The sequence below is a fragment of the Ailuropoda melanoleuca genome, chromosome 14 (assembly GCF_002007445.2).
Source record: "Ailuropoda melanoleuca isolate Jingjing chromosome 14, ASM200744v2, whole genome shotgun sequence".
Classification (NCBI taxonomy): Eukaryota; Metazoa; Chordata; class Mammalia; order Carnivora; family Ursidae; genus Ailuropoda; species Ailuropoda melanoleuca.
The window spans coordinates 28,662,769-28,676,298 of NC_048231.1; the positions used below are offsets into that span (position 1 = coordinate 28,662,769).

Here is a 13,530-nt window from a genome sequence, read left to right on the forward strand (position 1 = left end):
CCTCTCCTTTATGTTTCATAATCCACCTGAGAGTTTGCTTATGTAGCTAATTCCCATTTCACAGCTGAGGAACTTGAGGCCAAGATCCCTGTGTCTTCCCAAGTTTGCAGAGAAGGATGAGGGCAGGATCTGAACCTAGGTCTTCAGTGTTCTGTTCTGTTATGTCCTACTAAGGCATGTTGCTTGCTTCACTGTCGGTCTACAGTCATCATACAGAGACCTTCATGCCTCATCAGTTTTTACCCTTAAGGAACAGAACAAAACCATTTCATGGAGGTGACCCTGGGCCTCTTGGTTATATGCGACCGTGTCCAGCTGAGAGCAGCATGCCATCTGTCCCTGTTGGTTTCTCTAGTATTATAAGAGAAGATAGCTGCCCTTTGTGAGGTTCTTTCTCTGCCAGATGCTCTTGGACACTATGTGTGTTTATTTCACTTACCCCTCCTGACAGCTCTACGTACACAGAAGGAAACTGAGGCTGAGAGAAGCAAAGTGACTGGTCAATATAAGCGGCAAGCCAGGGTGTACGCCCTGGTTTCCGCTGGTCTGCTTCCATGGTCACTTGACTGTGTCCTAGCATGAACCCTAGCCAACAGCCACTATCGGAAATTCTTAAGGGGGGTGCCCGGGTGGCTCAGTCGGTTAAGTGTCCGACTCTTGGTTTTGGCTCAGGTCATGATCTCAGGGTCGGGAGATTGAACCCCACATTGGGCCCTGGGGTCAGCACAGAGTCAGCTTGAGATTCATTCTCTGTCTCCCCTACATGTGCTCATGTGCACTGTCATAAATCTTTAAAAAAAAAAAAAAAAGGTTGGGGGTTCTTAACAATTTGTAGACTCTGACACGTGTGGTTTTATCCTGTCAGTTAAGTGGATTTTTTGTAATCCTGTTCAAATAAGTATTATACATATGTAATGTGTTTTCCCCCCTAGATCGGCCATGGATTTGGAACATTCCTTATACCAAAGCACCAGATACACATGGGAATATGTGGGTTCCTTCCTGAGAATCTTAAAGCACTGTGAAATTTAGGTGTAAGATGTCAAGCCCCAAATAATAGATGTTCTTATTTGTACTGGATATTCACCCTTAAATGACACCCCTAACAAAATTCTGCATAACTCACTCTTGTGAACATGGATGCTCGTTGTACTTTCAATGGTCATTAACAGTGTCACTAAAAAATATATTTTCTTAATTCACTAAAAGTTTTGGAATGAGAGCTATGAAATTTGACAATGTTCAGAGTATAGTGATGTGGAATTTCACAATGACGTCCGCTCTTCCAAAGTGGAGATTGACGGTGTGTAGCGTTCTCCATCCTGAAAGATGCTCTTCATTCAACTGAAACTTGTCAGGGGAAGAATGTGATCGTTGGCTTATCACCCAGCCCTCCGCTTTCTGAGCGTGTCTTAGGGTTGCTGGACAGGAGTCTGCAGATGTTCCTGGCCTCTGCCACTGAGGTCGGTGTGGCTACCCCTCAGATGCACCGAGTCCTACTGCCTCTTGTCGTCCTGCAGCTTCACGAGGCTTTTCATCCAGGTGCCATGCTGGCTGCCTCTGCTTACAGATGGGTCCTGCTGGACTGGGCCACCCCCCATTTCCTCATCCATTCCCCGGAACAGATGGGGGTCTCTTTCATCTCCACAAGTTTCCAGAAAAGACAGCTCACAGAACCATATAACGCACAAGTATTTTACTTGCAAGAAACCCTGAAAGGTAACCTAATTTGGTGCCTTCAGTTCGCAAGCAAGGAAACTCAGTCCTAGAAAGGTTCAGAATGTTCCCTGCATCACAGGTGATTTGGGTCAAAGCTGTGAGTGTCTCCGCTTTATGTATGTATGTCCTTCATACTTATCCCGTTCTCTTAAGGTGACGTGGACCACCTTCTTTTCTACGTGAGGCTGATTTCCAGTTTGTCTCCAGCCTCTTTATCTTACAACTTAGAAGAGTGTCGAATATTAGTTTTGAAAGATTTTTGAAGATTGCTTTTCATACTGTTCCTCAGAGGCCTACGATTTTCACCTTAGGACCTGGCAGGGCAGAGGGAGCGTGCTGTCATAGAGAAGTCTGGGAAGACAGTTGCAAGCCCTCCGCTCTTCTCCTGTCACAGAAACTCTGCTTTACCTAGTCAGTATTTTGGGATTCCGTAAAGGATATTACCTGGGATTATGTGTGTTTGCGTGCTCGTGCTGCTTAGAAAAAGTGAAAAACCACCGAATTACTCATCTTACCTGTGTAATGAACTGGTTAAACTAAGGCTTAAACCTATTCTGACCCTCCCTTTTACTTCCCAGAACATGCAAACCCTCCATCATGGCCGGGAAGGCTCCCGGGGCTGGCCTGGAGTGGGTGCTGGGCAGTCTGTGTGTTCAAAGGCCTGTCAGGGGACCTGTGATTCTCACCAGCATGGTGGTCCCATCCTGGGTGGGGGTGGGGCGGCACCAAACAAGCATCTCAGTCAGCGGTGTCACTACGACTGTGAGCAGGACTCAACAAGCCTGGGCTCTGCAGGATGGGTTCAGCCACTCGAGAGGACAGCCGCAGGTCGACAGCAGTCACTGGGCGGAGTCAGTCACACAGGTACAGTGCTCATCTGATCTGCATCCCTGCAAAGTGGGTTGAAGCTCAGAGCTGGTCAGACTGCCAGAGTTTGAATCCCTGCTCTGCCACTTACGGCTGTGTGACCTAGACCAGGTTATTTCACTTCTCTGTGCCTTGGTCCCTCAACTATAAAATGGCAGGGGTGGTGGTAATAGTCCTCGCAGAGGACGACGGAGAGTGGTGGGTGCATGCGTGGAGATACTCAGAGCCTACTCCTGCCGCTGCTACAGTTGATCCATTGGGATTATCCTCATTTTCCTGATAAGGAAATCGGGACGCAAAAAGGTGAAGTGCTTGTGCAAGGTCATACTTCTAGAAAGTGCTCTCACCAGTATTTGAACCCAGGTCTGTCAGCGCCCTAAGCCTGTTTTCTGCCAGGTGGCCCAAGCTCCCAGACAGCATGGTATGGGAGCAGAGGGACAGTTTTTACCCCCCAGTGTATTGTGGACACTTTTATAGAATACAGAATCGGGGGCTTGGATGTTACAGCACTGTCAGATTACAATGGAAGTTCTAAATGCTCACTTGTTTTCTGTACTCCTCACAGACCAGCCCTGGTCCATGGGCCATACTTCAAGTAACATTCCTCTACATCCAGTGGGGACCCAAAGAGGGGCCCATCTGGAAACAAGTTCTGTAGAATGGGTGGCTGGGGACATCAAGGTAACATAGGGGAAGCCCGTGGTCAAGGGTTATGCACTCAGTGGGTGTCCAGGCCCAACTGCTAACAGCAGCCTTCTGTGCCGCTTACCCTGATCAGCATGGTCTCAGGGAAGGCAGGCCAGCATGGGTAGGTGGGGTCCTAACATGAGCTTTCTGGGCATAGTTGATTGCACACATGGAAAGCAGTGCCTCAAGAATAATCAACATGGGAACCCAAAATGCAAGCAGTTCTGCCTCATCTGATCCTTTTTTAAATGGAACTGACCGAATTACCCAAAGTGCTACAAAAAAGCATCATCAAACATGCCTATTAATGTTTGAGGAAATTACTTCCATTATTCTCAGCTTTGGGTTTAACAATTATTTCTCCGTGACTCAAGGATCGCTCACCCCGCCCTTGTGTCTGCAGGTAGCTGCCTGCCGCCTTTTATCCTTTTCTCCCCCACCTTCTCCCCCTGCTTCAGATCTGGAAACACCAGCCAGTGACTATACCTGCTGAGGGCAAACATCCACATCAAAATTCAACTTCCTGCCATTTCATAAACTTCTAATATAGGAGACTTACTGGCTGATTAAGGAGTGTCTCAGAACGCGGACAAAAGGAACCACTGCCTTTCTGTGGAGTTTTCTCTCGATCTTTTGAAAACTTACCTTACATCCTTTTACAGAGATGGACATGTAGCCAAAAGTCTAAACAAGATCTTCATACTAGATGAATTTCGACAGAATATTTTTTTTAAGATTTTTTTATTTATTTATTCGACAGAGATAGAGACAGCCAGCGAGAGAGGGAACACAAGCAGGGGAGTGGGAGAGGAAGAAGCAGGCTCAGCGCGGAAGAGCCTGATGTGGGGCTCGATCCCATAACGCTGGAATCACGCCCTGAGCCGAAGGCAGACGCTTAACCGCTGTGCCACCCAGGCGCCCCCACAGAACATTCTGAATGAGCGTTTGAGTCCTAAAAAATTTGGGGGCAGAAAATTGTCGGTCCCCACACACAGCAACATAAGTCACTTGTCATTTTGGCAGGAGGATTCCATGTCCCCTCCACCTCCCACACTCTTATGAAGAGAGGAATGCTTTTATGGGGTGAAGGAGGGAGAGGATTTTTTTTTCTTTTTTCTTTTTTTTTTCTAAGGATTCATTTATTTTAGTGAGAGGGAGAGAGAAACAAGCAGACTGTGGCCTGAGCTCGAAGTCGAAGCCTGGTGCGGGGCTCAATCTCTCCAGCCCGATATCACAACCTGAGCTGAAATCAAGAATGGGCACTTAACTGACTGCACCTCCCAGGTACCACTAAGTTATTTATCACATTCCTGAGAAAGGCTACCTGGTTTTAACTAGAGTTGATACAAATCGTCCTTAAAATTCACCAATTTGGGAGGCTGTATTTTTCCACATATTGTAATAACCAGTGTTTCCTGAGCTCTTCCTCTGTCTTGACTTGTGTGCTTAAATGCTTTACATTTAATCCTCACATCAGCCTTTTGTGAAATGACATCCGTAAGGTTCCACAGTAACAGTGGAGCCCAGCTTTGTTTTCCTGGGTTCTTGTGTAGAAGTCAAATAGTTCCCCTTAATAGGACTTACTAATATGTGACTTCCAACACATACAGTTTCTGCATCAGATTTGGTATGCTGAAAATAAGCATCTTAGATTCCATTTTGTCAACTCTTTTCCCCTCACATAAAATTAGTTTACTGTCTAGGGAAATGACCTATTAGTCCATTGTGAAACCATTTTTGGATGATCTGGATGTTTGGTTCAAATCTCAGGACATTTTACTTTCTCCCTCATAACTGAAAAATCAGAGCTGTAATTAATCCCTTCGTCGAAAATTCAAGGAAGAGAATGCCTTGAAAATACTTGCTTTTGATTGATGAATAACTCAGAAAAAGGCTAGGTAGGCATTCTTTATTTACATCTGTAAAATGTAGCAGTTGTATTGACAGATGAATGATATTCATTATAATGACAAAGTATGATGGCAAAAGTGTAGGAACTCAATTACTGGCAGAAATAGCTTAAATATTATATAGGATTATATCTAAAATTCTGTTGATAATGTGCTAACTACATGTATGCATAGATCTCATTATAAATTTTTTTTTTTTTTTTAAATTTTTTTTTTTTTATTAAAGATTTTATTTATTTATTTGACAGAGAGAGAGACAGCCAGCGAGAGAGGGAACACAAGCAGGGGGAGTGGGAGAGGAAGAAGCAGGCTCACAGCGGAAGAGCCTGATGTGGGGGCTCGATCCCACAACGCCGGGATCACGCCCTGAGCCGAAGGCAGACGCTTAACCGCTGTGCCACCCAGGCGCCCCTCATTATAAAATTTTTGACATATTTTCCAAGTTTAGTAGCCCACGTTTTTCAAGCAATATCCAGGCCACAAAAAGTACTACAAACAAAACCACAACTTCTTATTGCATTTTTAACAGCTAGTAAATTACAGGTCTTAAGTAGCTCTTATATGTCTTAAGGAGTAATATACAGCTGTTTGCTCCTGAGACATGCCAGCAGTGTCCACAGCCAGAACCCAACATGGAGACAGGGGACCACCTCTGAGCCCAGACTATACTGGTCCCCAAGTAAGAACACTGACCAGCTAGTACAGAGCACTTGGTGTCTGCCAGGTACTGTTTGTTTTCTGTGTATTAATGAACCAAATCTTCATAAGAACCCAATGCTCTTACCACAGCCATTTTACAGATGGGGAAATTAAGATTATCTGTTGGAAATCAGAGCTGGGATTTGAACCCAGGCAGTGCTGCTATGCGGAACCAGGCAGCAAGTGTGGCACATGTTCCCAAGCTCCAGCCAAGGAGCAGGCCTCGTGTCCAGGATATGTAGCGGTAACCAGCTACACCTTCATCCACTGTAACAGCAAATCATAGTTGGCATGACCAAACCAGCCGTGGGTCCATAAAATCAACCACTCAGTGCTGCATTAATATGCAGGCTTGAATCAACCGAATTAGTAAAACCAGAACCGATGATAAAACTGGTTCCTTTGAAGTGAGAGCATCAACAGCCGAAAACATTGCCATGTTAATTATGTTCTGTTAACGTCTCTGACTGAAACCTGGTGTTTCCATGGACTAGACCTAAAGCAGAGAGCAGAAGAGATTATGCCAAGTGTCAAAAGAGAAGGCAGCATAAAAAATGCTGGGAAGGAGGAGGGCAAGAGGCAGCCCAGGAAATGAAAGGAGGTTGCCTCATGCAGTAACGAGGGGTAGCGAGCAGACATGAGGGCCAAAGCAATGAGTCGGGGTAAAGTCAGAGTTCAAAGCAAGTCCATCTCAAGTACGCTCTGTTCTCTCAGGCCTACCAGAAGCCCCACTGAAACTCCCAGCGTTAATCAGTCTAAGGCACTGTTTCCTGGTCCCGTTGTAGCAAGTTTTTCAGAGCACTCCCCACGGTGATTAAGAACTGGAAGGCATCAGGACCAGTCTTCAATACACAGGGAAACTCAGAAGGGAAAGGCGAGGGAGAAATTGCGTCCATAGGGAATTTATATCAATCGTAGGTAACTATACACATCGCACTTTGGGGCAGGTGACACCTCATTTGATAGGGTAAAATAAGATTCAAGGTCACAACTAGTATGTGTTCCCCTCTGGCCCCAAGGATGCTCTTGGTAGCTCTTCGCTCAAAGTCCTCTAGAAGTTAACATTATGGTAGTGAAATGCTGATTTTGTTTTCTTAAGCTACTTGATATTACTAAAATTTTAAAGCCCCTACAAATTTGTTATTCAATAATTTATCAATATCTTTATGAAAGAATACATTAGGATGCTTTTATAGCTACAGAAGTCAGATTCATTAGGCACAAACAACGAAAGACTAACAGAGTCTAGCAAATGCTGGAGCCAGAGAATCATGAAGTACCAGTCTCTCTCCAGGTCCAGAATATCTGCATTCTCCAGCAAGCTTTCTATACCCAGATGCTGAAATACCCATACCCTCTGCCCGGCTCCAGGATCCCACATTACTTCCAGGTAGTTATTAAAAACAAAACAACAACAACAAAAAGAGCTGCTTTCCCAGTAGTTCCAGCAAGTCCCCTAATGCACCTGATTGGCCAGGTTGAGTCACCTGTCCATCCCTGGTACAAGTACTCCAGATTAGGGGACTGCCCCAGTGCAAAGGGTGCAGGTGTGGAGTTCTCCAAAGACAAGTCGAAAATGCCTGAAGTCCACTCTGGAGTAAGAAGTATCTCTAGGTGAAGTATGAATAGTGTGCCAGAGGAACCTTTTTATGCCTTGGCCTTAAATAATGTGTGCAAGTGTGCAGATTTTATTTAAAAGCAAAAGTAAACCAAGAAGGGCATTTTTAAGTCCAAATTTCTCATAAATTTGCATCAATAAGTAAACCCTTGTAATCTGAGTGTTCTAAAGCTGATTTTTCAAACTGCCAGTCAGCATTTTAATGAATCATGAAATCAATTTCAGAAGTCATGACCAGCAGTTTTCGATGAAATCTAGTAGAAAAATCTGAAAATATCTGTAGCACAAAGTGTAGTAATTGTTTCAATATGTGTATTTATGAGTGCTCTCAGGATTACAATATATAATGTGTTCCTTCCCAGGTTTGCTAGTTCAAGCCTGCTTAGTGAAGACAGTTCCATGGATAATGGCTTGAGATTGACAAGCCTGAAAGGTGACTCAGTTCCAAGTCACTCAGGACTCAGAATTGTCTGATCCCAGCTCTGCTCTCCACACCATGAGACCTTAGGCAAGTTGTGTGATCCCTTTAGGTCTTCATTTTATCATCCGTTACATGGGGGCTCATACCTATCCTTCCTGCCTCATTGGATTGTTTTAAGAATTGAATGAAAGGGTGCTCTTAAACGCTGGCAAGAACTCCATAAATCTAAGTTGTAATGATTCTCAGAGTAAAAGTGCTTGGGACTAGCATTCTCTCTCTGGGGCACTTAGATGGTAATTCAAGTGTAGAAAATAAAACCCATATCTGAAAAATTAGCATTTTCCCACAAATATTGCTTCTGAACTACTTCATGCAAGTCATTTCTGGAAGACGAGTAGGTTTGAGTCCTGGCTGCGGCAGCGTAACCAGTAGTCCTCTGGATTCAACAGAAAGGGGACCCTATTCACAAGGAAATCTGCCTCCCTGGACCCAGTCTCTCACACACCCTTGAACAACTCCATAGAACTGACCTGCAGACGTCTAGTCCTAAAAGTCCTGGATCCACGCTGCCTGCTACCTGTTGGATAGGAGGAGTCCACGTTAATGTGAACCTCAAGGGTGAATTGACACTTTACCCCTGGAGGATCAGCCCATTTTACAAATGAAAAAACAGGCTCAAAGAGAGATGGGAACCTGCCTAATGTTGTGTTCTTGAAGATCATCAGAGCAAGCTCCTGCCTTCTAAACTCCTCTGATACCAGAACAGGCTCAAGAGATGGGCATCTTTAATTTTGCATGGACTGGCAGAATCCACCTTTCCATAGGAGAATGGACTGTGTGTTCTCATTGAGCCACTCAGCACCTTTCCAGAGACAGCCTGGGAACACTTCTAAAGAGCCCAGCCTCTGCTTTGCCATTATGTTCTTCCCTGGCCCTCCAGGACACACTTGGCAGTGGATGGCCTCTCTCCTTTGTCTCTAATTCCTGTTCTTGAAGGGGCATCTTGGCTCCCACTCAAAGTAGAACTGGGTGGCCTTAAAAATGAGTTTAGGAGTGAGGAAAGGGGATTGGCTGCATGAGGGAACTTTTGGGGCAACAGAAACGTTTCTATCATGATTGTGACATTGGTTACATTTTACAAAACCCCTTGAATTTATACACCAAATTGGTAACTTTTCTTGTAAATGATAACTCAATAAAGTTGATTTTTAAAAATTCAAGGAATGCACAGTTCAGATATCCATTCGTTGTGTGTATATTTTACATTGAAAGAAAAAAACTAACTTGTTGAATTCTAATTATACATATGGCTGAAGGATTTAGGAGCAAGTAGTAATGGCTGCAGTTTAATTTGAGATGCATAGAAATAAGGTAATTTAACTGCACAATCTAGGCTATCACTATAACATTCCTCTACCTTTGGTGTATGTTTGAAAATTTCACTGTATAAAGTTGTGGGAGAAACTCAGGTTTCTGGCAGGGCCAGATAGCCCCAGTTGAACCAACTCTTTCACAAATAGAAAATATAAACTCAGAGAAAAGTCTTTAAAAACCAGCTACTAAAAGTGACTGAAAGCAGGCAGAAACTGAAGGGGAGTCAGCATCTGGAAGAAAGGCACCACAGTGGGGGAGTTTCCTGGTTTGGGTTTTGTTTAACCACTTTGGGCCTGAGGTCAGGTCTACATCGGCACCATAAAACCTCCAGTGGAAATATATAGTCTTGCTGGCTAGAAGATCCAGGGTACAGGATTTGGAGCAACCACAGTCTCTGAGCATGAGAAGGGAAAGAAAAGAGCGAGCCAGAGAGAGGGTTCCCAAATTCTGTATATAAATTCCGCCCAAATCTCTGCCTGACCTCTGAACTGTTCATGCACAGCCAAGGCTAAAATAACTAAAGCTACTTCCCGCTGTGGGGGAGATACTTTGCAGTTGAGTTCAGCCAAATTAACTGCCTAATTTAAAAATAATTTAAAAAATAATTATTTTCAGAGGAAAAGAATAGGATTCAAAAGAAAGGGATAAAGAAAAGGGGGGAATCAGAAGGGGGAATGAAACATGAGAGACTATGAGAAACAAACTGAAGACTTCAGAGGGGAGGGGGTGGGGGAATGGGATAGACTGGTGATGGGTAGTAAGGAGGACACGTATTGCATGGTGCACTGGGTGTTATACGCAACTAATGAAGCATCAAACTTTACATCGGAATCTGGGGATGTACTGTGTGGTGATTAACATAATAAAAAAAAATAGGATTCAGAGTTTCTACAACACATCCTAAATTATATATCAGTCACAATGCTTAGGATATAATCCAAAATTACTCAGTATACAAATAAAGAGAAAGACGGCTTATTCTCAAAAAACAAGCAAAGGAGACCAAAAGAATCTCCAGAGATTTTTAGAAAGCTAATACAATTGCATTCAAGAGTATAAAAAAAAAAATTCTTATATTGAAAGAAAAGATAACAAATCTCAGCAGAGTAGTAGGAATTCTTTTTAAAGAATTGAATGGAAATTTTAGAACTGAAAAATAGGGTACCAGTGGCAGCAGTTTTTCCCCCTCTGTGCCTCCAGTACTCTCACATGACCACCACACGCAAAACACTTCTGGTCACCAGATGGGTGGGGCTGTTTTCCATGCCAAGCAATTCTGAGACACCAGCTGGGTGTCCTACAATTTAAATTCACACAACCTGGAGATAGTGTCAGATCCCACAGGTAAAGGTCTCAGTCCCACAAGACTGCCCCCCCCACTTCAGACGCCAGTTACACATCCAGGTTGTCACCTTTGCTTCTGACCCATCTGCTATATAACAGAGGTTCCTCTTACCCCTGCTCAGGTTTGATTAGTTGACTAGAGCAGGTCACAGAGCTCAGGGGAACGCTTACTACCAGTTTGTTAAAGGAATGATAAAAGGATGCAGATTAATGGCCAGGTGAAGAGAGAGGGTGAGGTCTGGGAGGGTCCTGGGCTCGGGAGCAGCTGTCCCGATGGAGTTTGAGTGCATAACCCTTCCAGTGTGGATGTGTTCACCAACCTCCCCCAAACCCTGTACTATTGGGGTTTTCTGGAGGCTTTCTCACAGAGGCATGATCAATCAAATTCCATTTCCAGTCCCTTCCCCTCTCTGGGAAATGGGGAGAGGGGGCTGAAAATTCCAAGTTTCTTATGGTTTGGTCTTCCTGGTGACCAGCTCCAATCCAGGAACAACCCCCCCACCCACCCAGAGTCACCTCATTAGAATCTAAGATGTCCCTAATACTGTGACCACTTATGAATTTACAAGGGTTTCGGGAGCTCTGTGTCATGAACTGGGGGCATGAACCAGTAGGTGTATTTTCTATTTTCTCATAATCTGAAATTAAAGGCTTCAGTAGATGGGCTTAGTAGCATAAAGAAGATGACCGAGGAGTCAGAGAACTTGAAGATAGGTAGATAGAAATTATCCAATCTGAAGAACAAACAGAAAACACAGAAAACGGGATGGGGTAGGAATTAGGGATTTGTGGGATAATATCTCAAGGTTTAACTTCCATGCGATTGGAATCCTAGGAGATGAGTAAGTATGGGCAGAAAAATATTTAAGGAAATTTGGTGAGATATAAATTTACCAATTCAAGAAGCTCAGTGAATAAGCAACAGGGTAACACAGAACTCCACTGGGTGCCTCCCAAACTCATGATGACCAAACTTAAAATCTTGAAAGCAGCTAAAAGGAACAGGAACAATGATTTGAATGACTGCTGACCTCTCATCAGAAACAGGAGGGCAGAAGATAGCACAAAAGGTCTTTCACATGCAGAAAGAAAGAAAGGTCACCTCAGAAATCTATATCCGGAGGAAATATCCTTCAAGAATGAAGACAAAATAACCACATTATTGGATAAAACTAAGAGAATTTGCAGATGTGCGCTGCAAGAAATGCTAAAGGACATTCTTCAGGCTGAAGGATGAACATACTAGAGAGAAGCTCAAATATTCAGGAAGGAAGGAAAGCCACCAGAAAGAGCAAATACCTGCACAAATATAGAAGACTTTCTCTTAAATCTATATTGCAGAGGTGGGCTAGGTCTTGTACCCGGTGGGTGTTTGCGCAGGCTGCAGGTGCTGTGACTGGAGCAGGTGAAGTCTGTGCCCGCCCTCATGCGCACGTTCACTTGGTGCATGGTTTCCTGTTCTCTCCCCTGCCCGGCAGCTGCTGGGGCCTTGCCCAACTCAGCCCGACCATGGCTTCAGCTTTGGACCAGACTCCCTCAGCTCCCACTCTGCTAGCCTGAGGCCAGGAAGCTTCTTTAAATCTATGCTGACTGTAGAAACCCAGAGTCACTCCACTGTGGAGGGCAGTTGGAAGCTATAGAAAGATCTGGAAGAGGTGAGGGTGCTGCTGGAGAAGATCGCTAGAAAAAGCCAGCTGAAAAATCCCAAGATGGAGACAGAAATCCAGAACACAATGCAGCAGAAAGCACAGAAACAAACAGAACTTCTTGACAGTGAAAAGCTGCTGCTGTGGTTACTCCCATTAGAACAGGATATAAGGTGAAAATTGGTAATTACAGATGGGGTCAGTCAGATAAGGCAATGTAGATTTTCACAAACTTAAGTTCATCAACTGCTCACTGAGAATGTGCAGGTGCATTTCACAGAGAGGTCATTTGATCTTTTGGTAAAGAATATAAATAAGAGTTACTCCATGATCGTGAACAATCTCTTGAAACCCATCTCTGTGGAAGGCAGTTCAAAAAGAAGTCAAACAGATACAGTTCTCATCTTATATAGAAAGGAAGCAGAAAACACGCAGTGGGACTACCTGACTTGGGTTGAAAAGGAATGAGAAGAGAAAGAAATTCCTTCCTACAACACTGAAACAGATCCTAGTGAGGGATTGATGAATGTTCTAAAGAAAATATATGAAGATGGAGATGATGATATGAAGCGAACCATTAATAAAGCCTGGGTGGAATCAATAGAGAAGCAAGCCAAAGGAGACACAGAATTTTTTGAGATTTTAAGTCACTTTGGGAACTGTGATGTGGAAAAATTGATGTTTCCAATATGAAAATGTTGGTGAGCTGTGCAGAAAAATTTGACAGGTAACTATTTACACTGCCTTCTAAGTAAAGGCAATGAATTCTCCCATTTCCTACTGGAGGATTTATTTAAATAAAATATGCTTATTAAACACTTCCTCCAAAGATGGTTTCCTTGGTAATCTGGGGATTTTCTTCAAGAAAGGATAATATACATTCTTCTGTGAAATGTGAAAAGGGAGAATGCCACATCATGTGTATTTTTGTTCAGCTAAGAGGTAGAAAACAAAAGTTCTAAGTTCCTGACATCAGTTCCGACCAATGTAATAAGTTAAAACACAACCTGAATTTTTGCATAAAAACATATTGCTATTTAAACAATAAAAAATTGTGGGGTTTTAGCATATGGAGATATGATCTGAATGACAATCATGGATGTGGGGAAGAGGATGAGAAATGAACCCATATAGTTGCAAGGTTTCAAAGTCGTACAATATTAACTCTTAGAGGGCTGTGAAAAGCTAATCCTTAGAGTAAGCACTTAAAAAATGCCAAAAAGTAGAGGTAAAAAGTCAACAGAT

General features: G+C 43.5%; 1 protein-coding gene and 1 pseudogene across 9 annotated transcripts in view; both read left to right on the forward strand.

Annotated features, from left to right (window-relative positions):
* TDP1 (tyrosyl-DNA phosphodiesterase 1) overlaps nt 1-13,530 on the forward strand; it is a 103,252-nt gene that overhangs the window by 85,115 nt on the left and 4,607 nt on the right. For 3 of the 9 annotated variants that reach the window (XM_034643306.1, XM_034643308.1, XM_034643307.1), the window contains one exon: nt 4,406-5,358. The exons of 1 other annotated variant lie outside the window; for it this stretch is intronic. In XM_034643306.1, coding sequence (XP_034499197.1) covers nt 4,406-4,515 — 110 coding nt within the window. In that variant the 3' untranslated portion in view covers nt 4,516-5,358. Of the gene's footprint in view, nt 1-932; nt 5,359-7,862; nt 9,142-13,530 lie in introns of those variants that run through there. 5 more of the 9 variants (XR_004620499.1, XR_004620498.1, XM_034643304.1 and 2 more) reach the window with 5 other exon arrangements.
* LOC100483937 lies at nt 11,394-13,007 on the forward strand (annotated as a pseudogene).